This window comes from Cryptomeria japonica, chromosome 11, assembly GCF_030272615.1.
Source record: "Cryptomeria japonica chromosome 11, Sugi_1.0, whole genome shotgun sequence".
Classification (NCBI taxonomy): Eukaryota; Viridiplantae; Streptophyta; class Pinopsida; order Cupressales; family Cupressaceae; genus Cryptomeria; species Cryptomeria japonica.
Genome location: NC_081415.1, coordinates 719,397,756 through 719,419,144, shown reverse-complemented (window position 1 = coordinate 719,419,144; position 21,389 = coordinate 719,397,756). Strand labels below are relative to the sequence as shown.

The 21,389-nt window shown below is 33.7% G+C and overlaps 1 protein-coding gene across 2 annotated transcripts; it reads right to left on the bottom strand.

The window, feature by feature from the left end:
- Positions 1-13,468: 13,468 nt before the first annotated feature.
- Positions 13,469-19,427, bottom strand: LOC131061287 (malate dehydrogenase, chloroplastic). 2 transcript variants are annotated; one of them, XM_057994881.2, is made up of 3 exons: positions 19,272-19,418; positions 18,578-18,630; positions 13,469-15,161 (listed from the first exon to the last, which is right to left on the bottom strand). In XM_057994881.2, exon 3 carries the CDS (start codon positions 15,144-15,146, stop codon positions 13,878-13,880), a length of 1,269 nt encoding a protein of 422 aa, XP_057850864.2. In that variant the 5' UTR covers positions 15,147-15,161; positions 18,578-18,630; positions 19,272-19,418; the 3' UTR covers positions 13,469-13,877. The 2 variants fall into 2 exon arrangements, with proteins under 2 accessions (XP_057850864.2, XP_057850863.2); XM_057994880.2 differs by lacking the exon at positions 18,578-18,630 and having other exon boundaries at positions 19,272-19,427.
- Between the last annotated feature and the right edge of the window lie 1,962 nt (positions 19,428-21,389).

Below are 21,389 nucleotides of genomic sequence, written 5' to 3'. Positions count from 1 at the left end.
TGATAGAATCTAGATTTTGCTAGTTTTTTTGATTAATTAGAGAAGTTATTAATACCCATTACATATAGTTGAGGAATATATAAAGTGAAAGATTGATGATATCCCGAGTTAAGACTATTTTGTGATCATAAGTTGTAACCCTCAAGGAAGGGTCACTTGAGGTAGTGTAATCCTCTTTATAGTTAGATTTTTTTTATTTTTAGTATTAGCTAAGTTATTCATTTCTTTGATTCAAATTAGTTGTGATTTTTCTTCTACAAATAAATAGATGTAATCTATTGATGACATTAATAGCATAGATTGTGAATTAAATCTACAACATAGTCATACTATTGTACTACTCACAACCACTATTGAGTCACCTTGCTAGTTACCCATAACAATTGTTGTGCAAATAGGTTTACATTCTAGCATTGTTCATGTTTCAATTAATTATTTGAATTTAGGTATTTCACTTTATGCAATTGATAGGCAACTTAGAGAGTCCTTGGTTGCACATATAGTGTCAGCATCATCCAAGTAGATATGTCCTTGGTCGATAATTAAATGAACCTCTCTAAGGTAATAGGCTACTTAATATAGGATCTCTTGGTCCATTAAGCATATGAATTGAGTTTTTTGCATCAACCTATTGCATTTAGAAACAATCAGTCACCATATACTCAATTTTAGTAATGGACAAAGCAACCACAACTTGTTTCTTACTCATCCAACTGATTGCACCACCAAATATGGTAAACACATAAGCACTGGAGAATCATTTACTATTGTAACGTCCTAAAATTGCAAGCCTTAAAAAAATTGACTGCATTTGGGTCTTTACCTTAGTGTTTGTGCCCCTTGGTCTGTTTGAAGACCTGATTATGCTTACACCCATTATAAATGACACAAACCTTGATTTTCCACTCATTATGCACCTTAATCCTAACCCAAAATAGGGTAGGACTAGGGATTAGTGCCTTGGTCCTCCCTAAATTGGGCCCTTTTAAAACCTATTTTAGGATGTAAAAAATGAGTAGGATTCCCCTCTCCGTGTCGGATCATGTTGGAAGATTAGCCAATTTTCCCGTCGGGCAAGTATATAAAGAGGATTTCCCCTCTGATTTGAAAGTACACAAGCATCTAACAATCAAGAAATCACACATGACATAAAGCATTCAAGCATTCAAAAGAAATTGAGCATTAATCGGTCTTCCTATAACCTTGGAGCAGCAATAAAGTCAAGGTTCAAGCATTGAAGAAGACATTATTCATCCGTTTTTGTTGAAGACTTCATAAACCGTAATTCCATGTGGAGGCAAGCAAAACTTCACAAGGAGGTATCATTGTTCAATTTTCAAGCATAATTCAACATCTCCCTCAAAAGAAGCATCTTTTATTACAGTTTTTTTAGTTACATTAATTTCAATTTCATGGTTAATTCCAAAATTGGGATTTGAACTAAGGCAAGCCTATATTCCCAACCTTTTTCTCCTTTCTATGTGTAGGAAATAGGTACGAAGTTGCAATCTTTAAAATAAACATTATTTTTAGAGATGAATCAACCCTTTTTGACATGCGAAAAAGTAGGAGGACCAAGGTGCCCACCTCCTCAGTCTCGACATTTTTGGAGTTTTTTTAAGGATCATATCCAAATCTACATATATTGCTCAGATCCAGGTGCATGCAAAAATCCCACGTTTGTAGCTCACTGTTTTCTTAGTTTTACCTTCAGTTTTCAACATTTTACCTTAATTCAAGATTTCAACTTACAAAAGAGGAAATCCATAATTTATTTCAATCCATTTAGTATTCAGGCCTTGTGTGACTTGTGACTGAATCTAGTGGATTCCCTTCCTCTTTTGAGTGTAATGTTTTCCAAGGGAAAAATTAAAAGGTTATCTCTCTCTTGCGTGAAAACCCTAAAAAAATTCCACATGACAACTACCAATATCACTTGCCTAGTTTGAATCCACATAACCATGAATATTAAGGGAAAACTTGTCTCCTATTAAATTACCATGATAACACAAGGAATACTTTGAGGTGCCCCACAAATATCTAAAGACTTATTGAACTGCATTTTGATGAACTCTACCAAGATTATGCATATATCTAGAAAGAACTTTCATTGCTTGCACAATGTCTAGTCTAGTGCAGTCCATAACATACATCAAAATTTGAACTATACTTTGGTAAGGTACTTTGCTCATGTCTTCTATCTCCAATGTGGATGTAGGACAATCTAAAGAAAATAAATTCATTTTAACTGTAAAAGGAACACATAATGGTCCACAGTCCTCATGTCAAACCTCTATAAAACTAAATTTACATAATTTGGCCTAGCAATAGCTTTCCATTCATACTAACTCTTCTAATTTTCATCCCAAGAATGTGTTTAGTTGCACCATGATCTTTCATTTCAAATTTAGCTACTTAGTTTTGAAATCATTCATTTCTTATTATAGCATATCATCAACATATGATGCAATGTAAAAAAAATGACTACCTCATCAACATATAATGCAATGTATAAAAAATGGCCACCATCAAATTTATAATAAACAAAGTAATCTAATTTAGAACACTCAAATCCCAAACTCAACACATATGTATCAAAATTTTAGTACCACATCCTAGGACTCTATTTGAGGTCATACAAATATTTTCTTCAATTTATACACCAAAATTATGTTTGTCTTTCACCATGTGGTGCTCTAGCATCGTCAAATAAATATCCTCTTCAAATCACCATGAAGGAAAATGGTTTTCAAATCCATTTGCTCAACCTCTAAATCATAAGAAACAACAATAGATAGAAAAAATTTGTTGGATATCATTTTTTCAATAGGAGAAAATATATTACCATAATCAAATCAACACCCTTAACCTAAGAGTAGCCTTTCACAACTAGTTAATTTTATTTCTTATAACATTTCCATATAAACCAATATTTTTCGTGAACGCCCATTTGCAACCAACATGCTTTCATCCTTCAGGAAATGGTACAAGATCTCATGTATCATTCTTTTTCAAAACTACCATTTCTTCATCTACGACAATATTTCAAGATTATACATCATACCTAGTGCCTTTTCTATGGATCTAGGTTTATCCATGTTTGTATTAAGAGCAAAAAATACATCTTCAAACATCAGGTGAATATCTTTCAAGTGGTTGTTTATGCCTTGTAGACCTTCAAACAAGTTGATGTGGAGGTTCTTCCTCCCCTCTTGAAGATCTAAAGCTAGATGAGCTCTCCTAAACTTCTAATATATATTACCTTATATATGACATGGTCCCAAAGCGTATATCCTTTCACACCATGACTATACCTAATGAAGACACATTTTGCAACCTTGTTTTTCAATTATATTCGCTTCTCCTTTGGCACATGTGCATATACCTCACAACCAAAAACTCTAAAACGTCCCATTGAAGGTTTATGGCTCAACCATGCCTCTATAGACATCTTACCAACAAGAGTTGATGTAGGAGACTTTTTACTCAGGTAGCAAGTAGTGGAGATAGCTTCAGCCCAAAACTTTTATTCTAAACCACCACTAAGCATATTGCTAACCTTCTTCATCAGTGCCTTGTTAATTCTTTCTACAACTCCATTATGTTATGAAAATATGGAGTAGTCTTTTGTCTTAGAATGTCACAATCTTTACAAAATTTACTGTCATTAGCTCTCAAACATTTTATTTTGTTTCTAGTCTACAACTTAACCATTGCTTTAAATTCTCTAAATCAACTAAAAACTTCTATTCTCTTTAGAAAATATACTCATGTCCTACTATAACCATCAACAAATGAAACATAATATGTGGATGTTGCAATGAAAAGAATATTTTCAAAACCAAGCACAACAACAAAATAGGATCCAACACACAACAAGTTTTATGAGATCGTAAGTAAAACAAAATGTACTTTTATTTTCCATAAATACAATGCTCATAGAAATCAAAATCAAGATTACAATTTGTTAAATCTTTGACAAGTTTTTTTATTTTTCAAGGTCCTTATACCCTTTTGTCCAATTTGGTTGAATCTTTGGTGCCATAAAATAGTGTTCTCTATGCGTAACTTTGATTTAGAAGAAAGAGAACCGTTGGATACCCAAAAACTATGACCATCTATTAAAAATGGAACCCTCGCCTCTTCTAACAAAGTACTCACATATTTGTTGTTAATAGAAGTATTATTGCACTCAACAATGCATGCATCAAACGTATGTAGTGTCAAATCTAACACCTCTATCAATCACCATAGCAACTCTAACTGTCTTGCATCCTACATAAAAAAATACCAACACCTACATATATAAGTTTGCGGATAATAAATTTTGTGTTAATCTAGGGATATGCAACACACCATTAATATTTTTAATTCTGTCATCAGAAAACGTGATTCAAATTTTACCACAACCAACAATCCATCAAATTCTTCATATTCATAAGACCAATCTCTGTTAAAAGTCATATGGAAATATGCACCTAAGTCAATTAACCATGAATCATTATCTACATGAGTTTTCAAATCTACAATAAACACATCACCATCTTCCTTCTCAAACTTTGTATCAGAATAACATTTATTATTTTTCTTCTTCATTCTTTGTACTCCTTATCGAAGTGTTTGAACTTACCATAATTCCAACAAATAGATTTTGACTTTGTAGGACATTTTGATCTCCCCTTGGACTTGGATTTATTACACTTCTCTCATTCTTTTTGTATTTTTTCTTAGGTCTCCCACAAACATTTAGGGCCTCTTTGGCATTGATGGACACCTTCCTCCTCATCTCTTCAAAAAGCAAAGTACACACCACATCTTCAATCTTAAAAATAACAAAAGAATTAGTGAGCCATACCAAGAGAATCCAAAGAATCAAGCAAATAACAAAGCAAAATCTGAAATTTCTCTTCATCTTGACACCAATAGATACTAATTGAGCCACTAACAAATCAAATGCTTCCAGGGGGTCTATAATTTGTCTACCCTCTTCCATTCTTATGAATCCAATTTATTTCTCAAGAAAACCTCATTCACTGAATATTTGGTTTGATACATCTCTCCAAGTTTCTTCCATAGCTTCTTTGCAAAGGACTCTTCATGAACATTGACTAAAACAAAGTCTTCCTAGCACAATCTGATTATACCCTTAGCTTTACTGTCCATAAAATCATATTGAGCAGCCAAATAGGATTTATTGGCTTGAAAACATTCTCATTAACATCACATAGATCTTGATTTACAAAAAGATCTTCCATATTCAATTTCCACATCTTGAAATTATTTTCAAAAAATTTCACCACCTCTATTCAAACTTGACGAACAAGATCATAAAGTACTTTTTGGTACACAATCTTCCAATCAAATCTAGGTTGGTTGAAAAAAACCGAACAACTCACAATTGAAACCAAAGGTGATCAAGCTCTGATACTTGTAAGGAACTTAAAGTAGTGGGGCAACTTCCTACATTAATCTTGAGAGGAGGGAAATGCAAAAAAAGTCAGAATTTTATAATAATTACATAAATAACACAAACATCATGCATACAACACAACGATTTACATGACAAAAACCCTTTCAAGAGAGAAAATTGACACTCAAAAAAGTCCAATATATTATTCTAAAATCAGCAAGATAACAATATAATTATAGAGCAAACTTCTCATAGGAATACCACAAAATCAGAGATGTAGAGATAATTCAACAACTATAAGACTCATCCACTCAACCTCCATCTCATAAATCTAATATATAGGAGATGCGATATATGAAATGATATTACAAACCATGAGCTAAAACAACCCCAAAAGTGGCAGCCAACTTATCTCCAATCCCATATGCCCTATGATGTGCCAAAACACACACCAACACGTTCATTTATATGTCTTAACACATTTTTTATATTTTCCATTTCAAGAGACCCAACTTCTAGAGGCCATAAATTTTGATCTAGGAGTATAATTGATGAGTTTTTTGAAGTGCATAAAATACTATAAGTGCTCTATCAAACTAGAATCTACTACACTAGTTATGACTAAAATGCCTTCAAGGCCTTCAAACTGGACTCTAAAATTTTTAAAATGGAAACTTTAATATCTTCAAATCCATACATAATCTTGCAATGAAAATTTTCCAAAATTCATATTTAACCAATCCATAGCTTTGAAAAAAATTGGACCAATCCATGCTCAAATGTAAACTTACTATAAATAGTAACCTTATGTAATTGCAAGGTTGAAATGCAATTTTTCTAACAAAGATAAGATAAAATCTAATTGACATCTAAAACTTCTAAAAAAGATTCTTAGGTCAAGTAAACTTAAAATGTGAAAGGACAATGAACTAGCTAAATAAAACACCTTATATTTGTAGCAACACGAAATAGGTTGGCTTATGTAATCGCTAACAAATTGCCTTTTGTCGGTGTGATGATTCACCTCCCAAGTAAAAATTGCATGTGTATGTTGAGTGACACAAACTTTGGAAGCATTATTTAACATGCCAAATCAAGTGCAAAAGTTTGACATTGCACTTTAACTATGTGGAAGCCTTGGGTCTAGCCACAAACTCAAGGTGTTCTAATCAAGTTGATCCCTAGATATAGCATTGTTTTACATGGTGTCGATCTACTAGTATGACAAAGTTTAGGCAAGGTGGCTTCAAACATTATGTGAAAAAATCACAAGCTTGAATGAAATGGTGTACAACCATGCAGCATGACCAACAATAGTAAGATGAGAGTGCAGCCAAATGTAGTTTGACACAAATAACTAACCTTTTAGATATCATATTGTCCATTCATTTACATAGCTTTCATAGTCATCCTTCCAAATATGATTGTAGTTTTTGTAACTATCCTTCCTAATGTTGTAGTTTGCACATGTGTCCTTTCCAAGATGGTTTTAACTTTAGCACCAAACCTCCAATGAGATTTCTTCATTAGTTTGGTAGGTGGATAAGAGTTCTCAACCACAATTTTAACTTGATTTGTTTTTTAAAGCAACTTCCTCTTTTATGTTTAAAAAAAAAGTGATATAGAGATTTTTTAAAAGCTCAAATTCCTCTAGTGTTGTTAATATTCTATTTTTAAAGTTTGTTTGACGAACTCAAAATCTCTCCCCTCTTCTATGTTAAAGTCTCATCCAATATCACTCATAGTTCCTTGTCTTCGTGTTGAAGCTTTCTCACATTTCTTGTGACTCATTTTTACATTTATGACAATCTTCACCTCATATAACCTCTAGTGCCTCATTGTCTTTAATTACATGTTTTTTCACTAAGTAAACCACAATATTTGGTACCACAATGAAAGAACATTTAACTGAAATAATAGCAATTTTTAAGAATGTTGCATATACCTTTGCATGGAATTTATTCCCAACCACATTAGCTAACTCCTTGCATGAATAACTTAAATTGATCATTAAAAACTATTCAATGTGTACACACAATCAGTAAATCTCACTTGAGTTTTATTAATTGTTATGATTGTGTTTAATTATTTTCATTGACATCCTTATGCATGTGAATGATGGGTTTCCGAGAATAATAAGTTTTAAAATTTGATTAATATCTAAATATTATGAATCTCAAAAGCCTAAAGCTCTTCAAAAAGTTAACTTCTTTCATCAAATTTTTTAATTATAATAAATCACAATAGTCTCCCACCAAGAATTAATCTTCTTCCACTAAACTTTTATAGAACTCACAAATGTGAATGTGATGTTTTGCTAATTAAACTCTTGATGTGACCATAATTCATTTACAACAAAACCGTATTATACTCATATGGATGCAAAAATGTCCATCAATAAAAACAAGAAGCATTTAATTTAACATGTTTTGACACAAACATATGAAAACAAAAAATATATTTTTAATTATTTTTAACTATTTAATGCTAATTATATCTTCAGTTCCACCTCTCAACTAACACTCGCTTTAAGTTTAAATAATCAATCATATCTATCTCCATCATCCAACAATTAACTTCATAATTATCTCAATCTACTCTTTAAAATCTATTTTTTTTAAAAACATAAAGATAAAAAATGAATATAAAATAAAAAAATAAAAAATTATTAAATAGAATAATAAACAAATATGATATCTTTCACCATAATTTGCCTATATTCCTCTAAACATAAATATTCTAGTGAATAAATTTCTTAAAAAAAATTATTATAATTCTCTATTAAAGATTTTCTTGTTTCTCTTAAGTGGAAGCAACCACAACTAAAACTATAGTCACTATTATTCAACTTTGAATATATCTTCAATGCATAACATCATTCCATCAATAATGTTACGTGGAATGAAGAAGAATTTTATATTATAGTACCTCAAATCTTATCGATGTTATGCATTTGCTTTGGAATGTATTCTATTATACTGTTACCCATACCATCCTTTGTTAGGACTCGAGATTTGATTTTTTCCTCTACGCGCTTAGTAACCTAGAAGCTTCATCAAACACATTGTGTGGTACCTTTTCAAACAAGGCTATAGTGCAACAAAGTTATTGCCAAATGTTAACGACTATTTTGTTATAATCATATAGGATACCAAATAATTACAAAGATATGTATAAGGAAAGCAACATGCTATATATTGGTAAAGATGTGGGCAAAGTTTACAACATAAATGTCAAAAAGTTTGCATGTGTTGTTAATGTCTCCATGCCTTGATTTATAAAATGCAAGAGCCAATAGAAAGGTAGAAAATTGTTATGTTATGTGAAATTAAGGAGGGTTTGAAATTTTTTTGTTGAATATTGTCATAGAACATACTACATGTATCCAATGTAAGATTGTTAAGGTTAGTGGTAGGTTTTTAGGAAAGAAAGAAAATAAAGAAAGCACTGGAGTTGATTTTTGCCAAAAATTTGGAAGTTTAGTTGCGCTTAATTGTCTAGATTTTGCGGTGTTTGATTTACTTTTTGCATGCATAAGTTTACTTTTCATTTCTAAAAGACATTTTACTTTTACACTTTTACACCAAGTTTACTTGCATGTTAGTTTCTTTTTCTTTACAATATTCTTTCATCTATATTGAAATTTTACAACTATTAATTTAAATTTATTGACCATTCACTATTGTTTGACCCAGGTCATATTTGTTTACCATTGTGATATAACTAATTTACTTAATATTTAAATAAAGGTACTTTTGAATTATTCATACAAATAAAACTCAAATTAATTCTGACGTTTGTAAGTTTATAATATTTTAAATATTTTTTTATGGAATACTAACATGTCACTAATAGTAATGACTATGGCTTCCGCTCGCTCTGATTCAAACAAGGTGATTCCTACTCACTCTGGCTCTAACGCAGTTTGTGTTGGCTTTCTTCACCCTTTTGCTCGTAGCGATGTTGTTGGGGCCTTATCAAATGGCTCTCTTGATGGTGGTTGCTTTGTTGAGCTCGCAAATCCCTTTACCACAGCCTTTTGCTTAGTGCTTGTCCCTCATGTTCACTCTACTCTCGAGCCTTCCACTATGGAGTGCCCTCTTGGTGCTATTGTGGTTGGTATGGGCCTTTGCCCCTGACCTCCCATGGGTGTTGGGTCGAGGGGTCTCCCTACTACTGAGGGCGATGCTACTAGGAATTTTTCGGCAACTGGTGTTGTTGGCAGGGGTGTGGATGCCTTGAGTAATTGGGTCCCTCCCAGACCTCCTCCTTTCACTAATGGACGAAGTTTTGCTCATGTGGCTAGATCTACTGCTCATTCTACTAAGGGGGTTTGTCCCCTTCCCTGTGCCAAATCATCCCCTGTGGTGGTTTGTGGCTAGGATATTATGGATAATATTGGTTTCTACCAAAGTAATGCATTGGTGTGCAGATTTTCTAGGCTCTAGCCTTCCCTTCTAGACCTTCATCATTGGGTGAGTGACTCTTGGAAGCCCCTAGTTGCTCATAGCCTAAGCTTTTTCATCGTGCTAAAGGTTTTTTCATTGCATCTTTTACTTCTTCCTCGGATAAAGATTTGGTGTTGGACAAGTTATAGGCTTAGGGAGATCACTTTTAATCCCCTTACTGAACCACTGAATGTGCGTCCAGTATGGATTTGCCTTCCTAATCTCCCTCTTCATTTTTGGGAACATTCCTGTTACGAGGCTATTGGCAACTCCATAGGTCGTTTCTTGAGGGTAGATGAGGTCACATCTTCTATGGGGATAGGCCGCATTTTAATCGACATTGACATCTCCTCACCTCTCCCTATGGATGTTGTTCTCATGGGTGGGGATAGGCCATGGACTCAGTCGTTGGATTATGAGGCCTCCCCTTTAACTGTCAAAAATGCTTCTCAACGGGTCACCTTGCTTCAGACTGTTCTATTCCTCGTCATAGGGGTGTTGCTACTTGGTGCAAAGATGCTACTATTGACCACTTGACGATTAATACTTTGAATTCAGATTTTGTTAGCTCCTCTCAAAAGGATGATGTCTCCTCCCGAGATGAGGTGCCTCTCACTACTGCTAAACCTTCTACTGATTCTCTTGCTCTCGTTGTTGGGGCCTCCTCTATTCTTGAGGCACCCACCTCTGTTACTCCTATTTTGTAGCCTCGTTCTACTCTTGCTGAACCTGCTCCTAGTTGTGTTCTGTCCCAACAATCTGGTATTTTTCTGCTACAATAGCCTGCTATGACTGTTGTTAGTAATTTTGTGGGGTCCTCCCCACTTGATCCTTCCCTTGAGGGTCCTAGTAATAGTATCGCATGGACCGTGATTTGTTGTAGGTGAAAAGGGAAATCTTCTCCCCTTCCCCAAACCCCTCTTTGTCAAGGCCTTGGTGCTCCTCCCCATCCTTGAGTTGGGTTTTAGGTTGTGTGTCAACTATGTGTTGTGGAAGTGCCTCTATGGCTAATCTCTTTTTGTCTATTATTTTTTATCTTCATAGCTTGTGATTAATGTGTTGCTACTGGTTTTGATTATCTTTATGCCCTTTGGGCTATTGCATTAAGGGTAAGCACCCTTGCTTTGCTGCTATAAATATCAAAAACATTTAAAATATATTAAGATATGTAACTTGAACTATTTTAAAATACATTTATACCAAAACCTTTTTATCTCTATACTTATCACACTAATTAATAATAAATAAAAATTAATAGGTAAGAAAGCTCTCAAAATAAATAATCAATAACATTTCTTTATGTATAAATCATCAATTTTATATATATATCCAAAAAATCATTTTTCTAGTTTAAAAATTAAATTGTTCAAAATAATAATGATATCTAAAAATCTTATTTTACCTACTAAAACAAGATATTAAATAGCCATTAAAAACAATTTATTATGAAATATTAAAAAAAATATGTTTTTTTTATTAGTTAAATAAATTTCTACACAGAATAATTCAAAAAACATTTTCTACACAATTTAAAAATTAACTTGTTCAAAATATTAATGATGTTTAAAAACCAATATTTAAGAATAGATACCTAAAAAGCCATTAAAAAACAATTTACTATGAAATATTTTTAAAAATGTAGATATTTAAATATTAAAAATAAGTGAAAAAAATTCATTTATATTTTTCAACAATTAAAAATCATTTTTTTAATATTTAAAAAAAAAAAATCAATTTTCTTGATTAAAATTCAAAATTATTCAATTTCACCATTTGAACCAACAAAAAAAGCATAAAAACCAATTAAATTGAAGATAATTAATTTCTTAATATTCTTAGTTAAAAAATTTGTATCTATACTTTAATACAAATTAATATATATTTTTTTTAATTCTCAATTTTAATTTGTTAATTTATTTTTATTAATAACTACTTAAATAATAGCCTTTACCAATAGTTTTATACCTATGATAAGAACTAATAAGGACCAATAGTTTTATACCTATGATAGAACTAATAAGGGTTTTCTTCTCCTCTGCTGAGGTGAGTTGTTATTCCCACGTTTCTCTAATACGGTAGAGATCGAGAAGCATCGAAATAAAGCATGAATGATGAAAATTTAGAGAGCCCATCACTCATACGTCAATAAAAATAACCTAACACAAATAAAAATAATAATTAATGTTCAAATAGCAATGTGTAAAAACATCTTGCAAAGGGTCTTTACCCCATACGAAATGTCATCATTCATCAGATAATGGGCCACTAAGGCGTCCATGCATAACAGGGCAACTTGTCAATGGCTCAAGCAAAGCATTTATGGGGCATACCCCATACCCAAAATACTCAGTTGATGCTCAAAATGAGGTGAGAGGAAACAGAGCTATTGTATGTATCAATTATAAATAAATAACACTTCACAAAGTTTTCTTACTCGTTGTAACACATGTCTAAATGGTTTTATACATTCTAACTTATTTTTATTTTTATTTTGTGTTTTGTAACCCCACTTGAACGTACAGTTCGTGGCCTTCTATCCAATTGAATTGCCTTTGAATGAGCCCAATTTTCGTGGGAAAAGTCGAGTTTACAAAATAACCAAAGGAATCACAGGTTTTTTAAGTAGATATACAAAAGAATTTTTCAGTGCCTTCTACATAATCAATTTTCTTTAAAAAAAAAATTACAAAAATAACAAATCAAGAATTTTACAGAAGATAAACAAACAGCGGACTAGAAATGTCATTTAAAAATCCAAAAACTAAATAACTCGGCCCTGTAGCCTACCTTAAACTCCACTGATGTAGGCGAGAGGGTCCTATAGTGGAGCAAGAGGGTATAGCAAGTATAGGGGTTGACTAAGATGGACTCATTAATAAAACACTAAATGATCATATGATATTCAACTTATTTCCAAAAAGTAGTAATCAATTATGTGATCTCATATCAGCACACCATAAAACATGACTTAATGCACAACTACCAGTCTGGGACCATTTTGGACACCTCAACAAAAAGCATGCTGATATGGCATCATATTTGAACGTGTGCCCATGAAACTAAAATTTATAAACAGAAAATTTCGTAAGAATGTTGATGTACAAAACTGAAAATGATTTGTCATACCGGATGGAGTTGGAGAGATGCAAAGTTAGGGTCCACTATAAAAACCCCCCCTCCACTATAATCTTTAAGTCCGCCAGAAAAACCCGAATTCCCCAAAGCAGATTTTGTGTAACCACGTAACTTTAACAATCCAGAAAGGTTAATTTAATACATTGGTGTAACATGTGTGATGATTTGACTAACCCTATTCACAAGACAAGTAAATAACAAATCCATTTGTTCATACCGAGGTAAATATTTAATAAACAATGGAAGACCTGATCTGACATCAAAAGAACCTCATTATTCAAATTTTAGCTCATCAATGAACAGATCTAATCTGCATATGTGCCTGCAAGTAATTAGTTACATCACCAATGGGGTGCTTCTTTTTCTTGCAAGAGGAATAGAATAGACATAAGAAGCAACATATTATTTTTAAATGTATATCCACGCCAAAAGACTACTTTGAGGTCCTCAATGAAACACTCAAAAAAAACAAAGATAACGAGAAGTCCTTTACATCTCATTAACAATGACATATAATCTGTTACATGTCCAGCACATTGCTGCAATTAAGTAATATACCAGAAAGAAAAGAAAAGAAACACCAAACAAAAACACTATATTATGTGCCACAACAGAGGCATGCAACTGTGCATACTCGTAAATATGAATGTCAGCTTAATCAAAAGATCTTATTAGAGACTTGTAAGAAAATCAGAAAGCAAATAGTTGTAAACCAACATGCCTGCATAAAAAAGTTGGCGCTCTTAAATCAAAAGATACAAAACATTAGAATGACCAAAATGCAAAGTCTGCCTAGACTGCAAAAATGAGATGGGCTGATGAAGCTGTAGCATGTGACGTTCATCTTTATTTCCTCTAACTGTGATAGATTAAAAGGACTGCATTCAAACTGCAGCGCCAGCTGGTGCTTGCTTATTTGCAAAAGCAACCCCCTTCTCAATGCTTCCCTTTAACTCCGGCTTAAGTGCTTCTAGAGCTTTCTGTTCATATTCAGTCAGGCCCTCAAGAATATCTGGCAACACTGCTTCAACACCTTCCTTTCCAAGTTTAATCTTTGATGCAAAGAAAGGCAATTCTGTTAATTCGGATTGAACATAAGAGCACTCGTAGACATCTTGATCACCATCAAGGGCACGGAGAGAAGATTCGACGAATCTAGCAGCAGCATAAGCCATGGACAGAGTTGCAGATCCAGCACCAGCTTTTGCTTCCACAACCTCAGTTCCAGCATTTTGAATTCTAACTGTTAGTGGTTCAACCTCTTCTTGAGTGAATGTTACATAAGGCTTGGTTTTGGACAACAATGGAAGAATAGTAATTCCTGCATGACCACCAACAACCGGAACATCCACACTAGCAAGTTTCAGATTCTTCTTCTGAGCAACAAAAGTGTTTGCTCTAACAACATCCAAGGTAGTTACACCAAACAACTTTTTCGGATTATAGACACCTTTCTGCTTGAGTACCTCAGCCGCAATGGGCACAGTTGAATTCACAGGGTTACTGATTATATGAATAAAGGCATTGGGGCAGTTATCTGCAACAGCTTCTATCAAGGTCTTGACAATACCTGCATTGATGTTGAAAAGGTCATCTCGGGTCATTCCAGGTTTTCGAGGAACTCCTGCAGGAATCACTACCACATCTACACCCTTTAAAGAATTTGCCAATTCAGTAGGTCCGGTAAAATCTTGAACCTGTGCAGGACTGTTGCAGTGGCTCAAATCTGCAGCAACTCCCTTCACATTTGCAATATCATAAAGATTCAAAACAGAGACCAAAGGAAACATTTTAATCAATAACGAGAGAGGTTGCCCAATCCCTCCTGCAGCACCAAGAATGGCAACTTTGAAGCCTTCAGCTGAAGATGAAGACTGACCAGCCTTTACACTAATTTGTCTCTTCTCTGCTGACTTTGGAGCATTTATAGAGGACCTAAGTACTGCATTTGTCTCACTACTAAAGAAATTTGCCTCAGATTCAGAGGATATGCCAGCTTTCAAGGCACAAAATATCTTGGAAGACATTTTGCTAGGAAACCTGATCACCGAAGAGCGCAGATGTATTCCAGCCCCAGGTAAACGGGGTTCAGAAACGGATGAAGAGAACCCAGGGGCCGAGACCTTAGACATTGATAAAGTTGCAGATGCCATGCTGTTCCTCAACACCTGAAAAAGTTCAGAGTTTCTACTCAGCAAATGAAAATCCAGTAGCAACGCACTAAAATTCCTTTGAACAAAATGGACTATGGACTATGGACTATGAAATCATGTGATCTATACCCTACTCCTAGAGCCTGCCTTCTAAAACGCATATGACTAAAAAATCTATCCAAAGATAAAGCAGAACATATGGATCAATTAACCGTGTAGCTTGGGAAGAAAAATTATGTACGCTATTAAGGAACGAGAAATAAGGCACCCAATAGGTTAGTACTTAGTAGTATCCAGTTGTAGAGCAATGGTAAATAAAATAGAGTGACAAATCAATGACAAAACTAAATCAAATAAAAGCAAATGCTAGAAAAGATCATGGTTAAAATATTTCGATCTTGGGAAAATATTTCAACAAAAACATTTTAAGTAAAACATACACAATCAATAACGAGGAAATGATAATCTACAATACAAGTGGGGACAGTTCTACTTAAGGTAAGGCTCTCATGGAAGGTACATTACTGCAAATTTATCTCCAAATATGAAACAAACAAACAAAAAAACTCTATTTACAGAGCCCCAACTGCTACATGTCACAAACATTTGGAGAGCACTGGAGGAACTGAAGAATTGCAGCACCCATTCAATTCTTTTAGTTGTCTACCAATGTTTGTAGTTTCTTTTACATAATCTATTCCATTTAAATCCGAAAGATTTCTCAGTATTGAGCTATGGTCCCACGGAAGGAGGCTATCCAAAATTTCTCTGAGGGTCTTAGAAAATTCAGGGGCCTTACTAGAAAAGTCATTCCATGAATTTTCAATTCTTTTTTATGGAGAAACATTTAAGATGCGAGTAAGAAATTTTTGTGAGAAATAATAAGCTATGTGCAAAAGGGTGATCCAACTTTATATCAAAATTTAAAAACATGACATGCAAGGTGTCACAGACAAAACTTCCTAAAAGCTAGTACCCGAAAAACTGAAAAATGCGATCATCTCATTTTATGGGAAAAATGCATTTTATTCTTGGAGCTGAATTTTTTTGATTCCATGGGACAAACCTTGAAATAACAATAGGAGTTGAAACCCCTTCCATGGGACTGTATCTTTCATTATTTTTAAAAAAAATTAAAACCTCAGGAACGTTTAGCTGTAAAAGACCACTAAAATATCTATACAACCACAAGGGAAGTAAATTAGTAACTCATCCATGCAACCAATTAAAAGATATTTTTTAAAAATAGACTGCAGGAAACCACTTAGCTTCCTTATAATCTGCAGTGTGTTGGACAAACTTTTTAACATGACTGGTGATGATGGCCCCACACACCCTCCAATACCCCACACAGGCAGGAGAAATAATCAAAATCATGGTTTCTACTTAAATCTCAGAAATTTCCCAGTGATAAGCTACAGTCCCATGGAGGGAAGCTAACTAAAATTTCTCCAAGTGTACTGCTAAGAAAATTTTGTAGCATTTGAATTTTTTTTTTTTTGTGAACGGTAGCTGAAAATGAGAAAAAGTCACTTTATTCTTATTGCTGGATTTTATTTGATTCCATAAAACAGGCCTTGAAATAACAATAAGAGTCTAAAGCCCTTTCCATGGGACCGCATCCTAAAAAATTTACGGAAAATTTAACTGCAAAAAGACTACTTAAATATCCCCCCAACGGAAATAAATCAAGAATGGCTTATCCATAAAAATGGCTTATCCATAAAAAAACTATTAGAAGTTAAAAACTTCGAACCATCCATCGCTAAGATACAAGAATCACAGTCAACAAATATAAAACTCTGTTGCGGCCAGAATCCTCAAGAAAAGGCAACACAAATAAGTTATTTAAAACTACGTGCACAGTTAACAATGAAAAAGACTGTTTAAAGAACATATTTGTGAGTAGAGAATTTAAAATATCCTAATAAGTTAAACTTGAAATAGATTAGTCGACAGCAACAGAAGCACAAATAATGAAAAGTGGACACATTTAACATAACCTGTACATAGATCTTCGCTTGTCGAACATAAGAAGTAATTCTGATCTAAGAGATTTAACTTCTTGATTGCTAAAAGGGAGGATCTTATAACACCTGAACGGAATGTGCAATAGCATACCAGTAATAGTCATCATTGTGGAGAGAATCTTGATTTATATAAAAATGGTTGGGCATTTCTTGTAAATATATTGAAAATCTAATAATTGGGATATCGAAGGTACTACATCTATTCACGGTTATCATCTCCAAACTATTACAAAAACTGACGTCACTGGAACTCCTATACAATTTTCGTGCTCAACAAATCAGTCTCTAACAACCATTGGGTGCTATTGACACCGCTACATCCTAGATAAATGAAGATAGAACACTTAAATAAGAATCACCAAGAAATTTGAAACAGTGGACAAAACAATTTGACGAAGAATTAAGTAGATTAGCCGGTATGTAAAGAACTAATTTACTGCAATAGGCAAAATGGGATGAATTTGTCGAAATCAACGATAAAATACTCCGATCAAATTTTGTGTGATGGCAAATAAGCACCCACAAACATCACATACTCATGCGCATCATTGCAAATGAGGTCTGATAAATCAAAAGATCTACTCAGTTTCAAAGTCCATATGCCAAGCTAACTCTCAAATAAGTTACCTTAAAACCCTCCAATACACTAATAATACAAATAATTGATATTGAACAGAGACACCCCTTGCCAAATATAAAAGGCGTTTCACTCAACGATATAGCGAACCACCCCAACTAGAAGACAGTGCCAAAAGAAAAAATCAAACGGTAAATTTCATGGCACTAAGCTTTGTGCATTATTCTGGCCCCAATACGAACAAGTTTAAGCCGATTTCCAAGCATAAGTTAAAAATCAGCTTGTGATATGTGCCCTCATGATGAATGCAAACACGATTTGATAAAATCTTACCATTTTCTAGTGAAAGACATCAGAAAAATGCTAGACTACATTTTTTTTTTAAAAATTTGTGATATGTTTTAAGCATTTCTCAACAAGAACACTCAAATTTTGACTCGTCGTGTTAAACATTTCAAATCAAGAAGTTTGACAAAATTCTTCACCAATGAACTACACAGAAATATGTTTTCCAACACCATGTTTGCCAATTCAATCACAAAAACAAGCAATCTTGGGAAACAAATTAAAAAGAAAAGAAACTAAAATCTTAACATATTAGATCTCACTTTGTCTCATATTTACCCCTGCAGCAAACACACATATTATAGGCACAATTCTCAGAGAAAACACTCGACAAAAAAATTTATGTCTTGCAACATTTAAATCATGAAATTCAACAAAATCCTCAAGTGGTGTGTTTTCCACAACATTTTTATCGATAGGACGATAAGATCACGATATCTTGTACTAAATCACAGCATATCGAACCAAAGAGACGTTACCAAAGACAAAATATGCTAAAACCCCGACACATTAGGTGTAGAATTATTCGCACCTGAAACAATCACAAAATTTGAGTAGATTATTGGATGAAAATAGAAACCAATTTCGAAAATAAATATTTCCTAAAGCCATTGTTACCGATTTAACTGAAGAAGTACCCGATCTTGAACAAACTGTTTACCATTTTCGAATCAAAGACATATCGACCAATTTTTTTTCAAACAGCCGTAAAAAAAAATGCCGAATTTTATCGCATTAGATCTCATTCTGTGCATTATTGGCATCTAAATCAGCCATACATCTTTCAAGCAGACTTCTAAACGAAAATAAACAAAACTCAACTTATCTCCAACACAATTTTAAATGTCTAACAAAACAATTCGTGCGAATCACTACAAAATCATTTATCTTCCGGCTCCATTTCTCCCTATTGAACCGGCAAAATACACGATCTATGACCAAACAATAGTGCTTTCGAAATAGGAAAACAAATCAATGAATAAAAAACATGAAATAAATAAAATGCGAAAATTTATTACAACAGGTGCCGATTTGCGCTCAAATACCCGACGCAGACAACTCTAAAAAAAAATTTCCAGCTCCATTTTTCCCGATAGATACTAAAATCAGGGTTTTTCTGCGCCATTTTAGCAGACTAAACTGAAAAGCACACGATCTGGAGAGAACTCTTACCGTTTCGAGAACAACACGCCGGGAACAGCAACTTCACGGTAGATCCCTTGCGCCTGAAGCAACAAATGCAGAGAGGCTTTAAGCAGGTAAAGAAAATAAATGCTTCCACAACGAATATTGAGACCCCCGCCACAGGTATCCCTTAACACCTCGGCACCTTCGTTAGTTGGGGTTTTAGGCATCGAACGATCTACACCGTTGGTTTCATCGGACGGTCCTGATCAGCCCTACTCGAATATTCTGCCGCGATTCTTCTAGACAAATCGATGGACGGCTCCGAGGGTTTTGGGATATCGACGGTCATGCATGATTTGCGTAGATCTGGTGCTGACGTGGCATAATAGACCATCTTTTGACTTTTGCCACGAGGGCAAAAACAAAAGATGACTTATTTTATTTGTCTTTGTTGGCGTGTTAAGGCATGCTTGCGTGGAAAGAGGAAGAAAATGGCCTTCCCCAATCAAATTTAAGAAAAATGATATATAAGTCAAATGTATTGAAATTGTTTATTCTAAATATGCCACGTGAAAAATGGACCCCTTTTGCATGCGTTCAATTAAGTATTTGGACAACTATCCCACCTAAACCAAAAATAGTAATTTATTTTAAGAATTAGTTGTGTCCTTTTTCATATGAAATCCACAAAATTGTTTAATATTGCAATGAGGTATATTTTTGTATTAAATTTGGGTGGTTGACAATCAATCTTACAGTACCAGACTTTTCGGAAATACTATTGTAATAATAAAATTAAAAAACTTAGTTTTGTGAAATATTTTATAATATATGTTTCTTTCATCTAAATTATGTTAATATTTTCTAAACATGATCTTATTTTCCTTTTATTTTTTATTTAGAATTCATATTAAGTTATGATGGTGTCGGACTTAATCTTTTATAAATGAATGTCAAAGAGAATTTTAATTATCCACTCACTCTATGACATCTCTCTTGCTATCATTATAATTGAATCATTTATAAGTTACATTTAAACTCTCTATAGATACATACAATATTCAACTCTTTTTAATAAAAAATATATTGGAAATACAAATTAAGTTACAATTTTTTTGGATGAATAAGTGTGTCAGTTACTATTAATATTTAAATGTACACATATTCACAAAAAAAAAAAAAAGAGTGGGTGGATATAAGATCACACCGTAGAGTCCACACAAGCAATGCCCAAAGAGCTAATACTAATGTAAAAATAAAAGCCACTAAGCAACAAGAGCAACACTAGTAAAAGGCAAAGGGTCCTAGTCATTTGGTTTACCCCATACATTAGCGAGGTCTAAGGTGATATTAGGAATGGACCACCCCTCATCAATTTTATCTTCTTCCTCCTTATATTTGTCTTCATTCCACACTAAAGAAATTCCCAAGGCTGGTCAAGGGAACCACTTAAAAGACTCGAGCACTAGCCAACCACCACCACCACCTATCAATGACCTCGCTCTACCTAAAGGCCACCCAGAGGCAGCACCTCTAAAGGGAGGTGAGGTAGACTGGCGTCTAGTTCAATTGCTCCTATCGTCAGAGTGGTGACGAGGAGCCTAGGACCTGGGAGACTAAAAGTGTTGTTCTAAGAAACTTTGGCCTTGATGTTGATCATGAGGCAGAGAACAACCGTAGGGGGCAAAATCATCTAGGGACACCCTAGCAACATTACACAAGGCATTGTTGAAGGTGATCCATCTCCACCACCACTTTATTTGCTTGGACTTTAATCTGTAAATAACATTAGAACAAATGATAGCTTTACAAAAATGTATCAATTAAGAGCAATGAGCAAAAATTGTAGAATTCCTACCTTTCCACAAATAAAATGACATTTGATAAATTTTAAGAAAAATAATTTATAAGTCAAATGTGTTGAAATTATTTATTATGCCATGTGTAAAATGGACCCCCTTACATGCATTCAATTATATGAAGCAACTACCCCACATTCAACCCCCCAAAAATATAGTAGTTAATATATTTTTAAGAATTACTTATGTCCTTTTTCACATAAAACCCACCCTATTCATTACAAAATTGTTTAATAATTTAATGGAATATATTTTTGCTTTACGTTTGGGTAGTTGATAATCAATCTTATAGTACTGGAATTCA

What these genes read in the sequence shown, in the direction of transcription:
- LOC131061287 (XM_057994880.2), bottom strand. Translation starts at nt 15,146, where the DNA reads ATGGCATCTGCAACTTTATCAATGTCTAAGGTCTCGGCCCCTGGGTTC.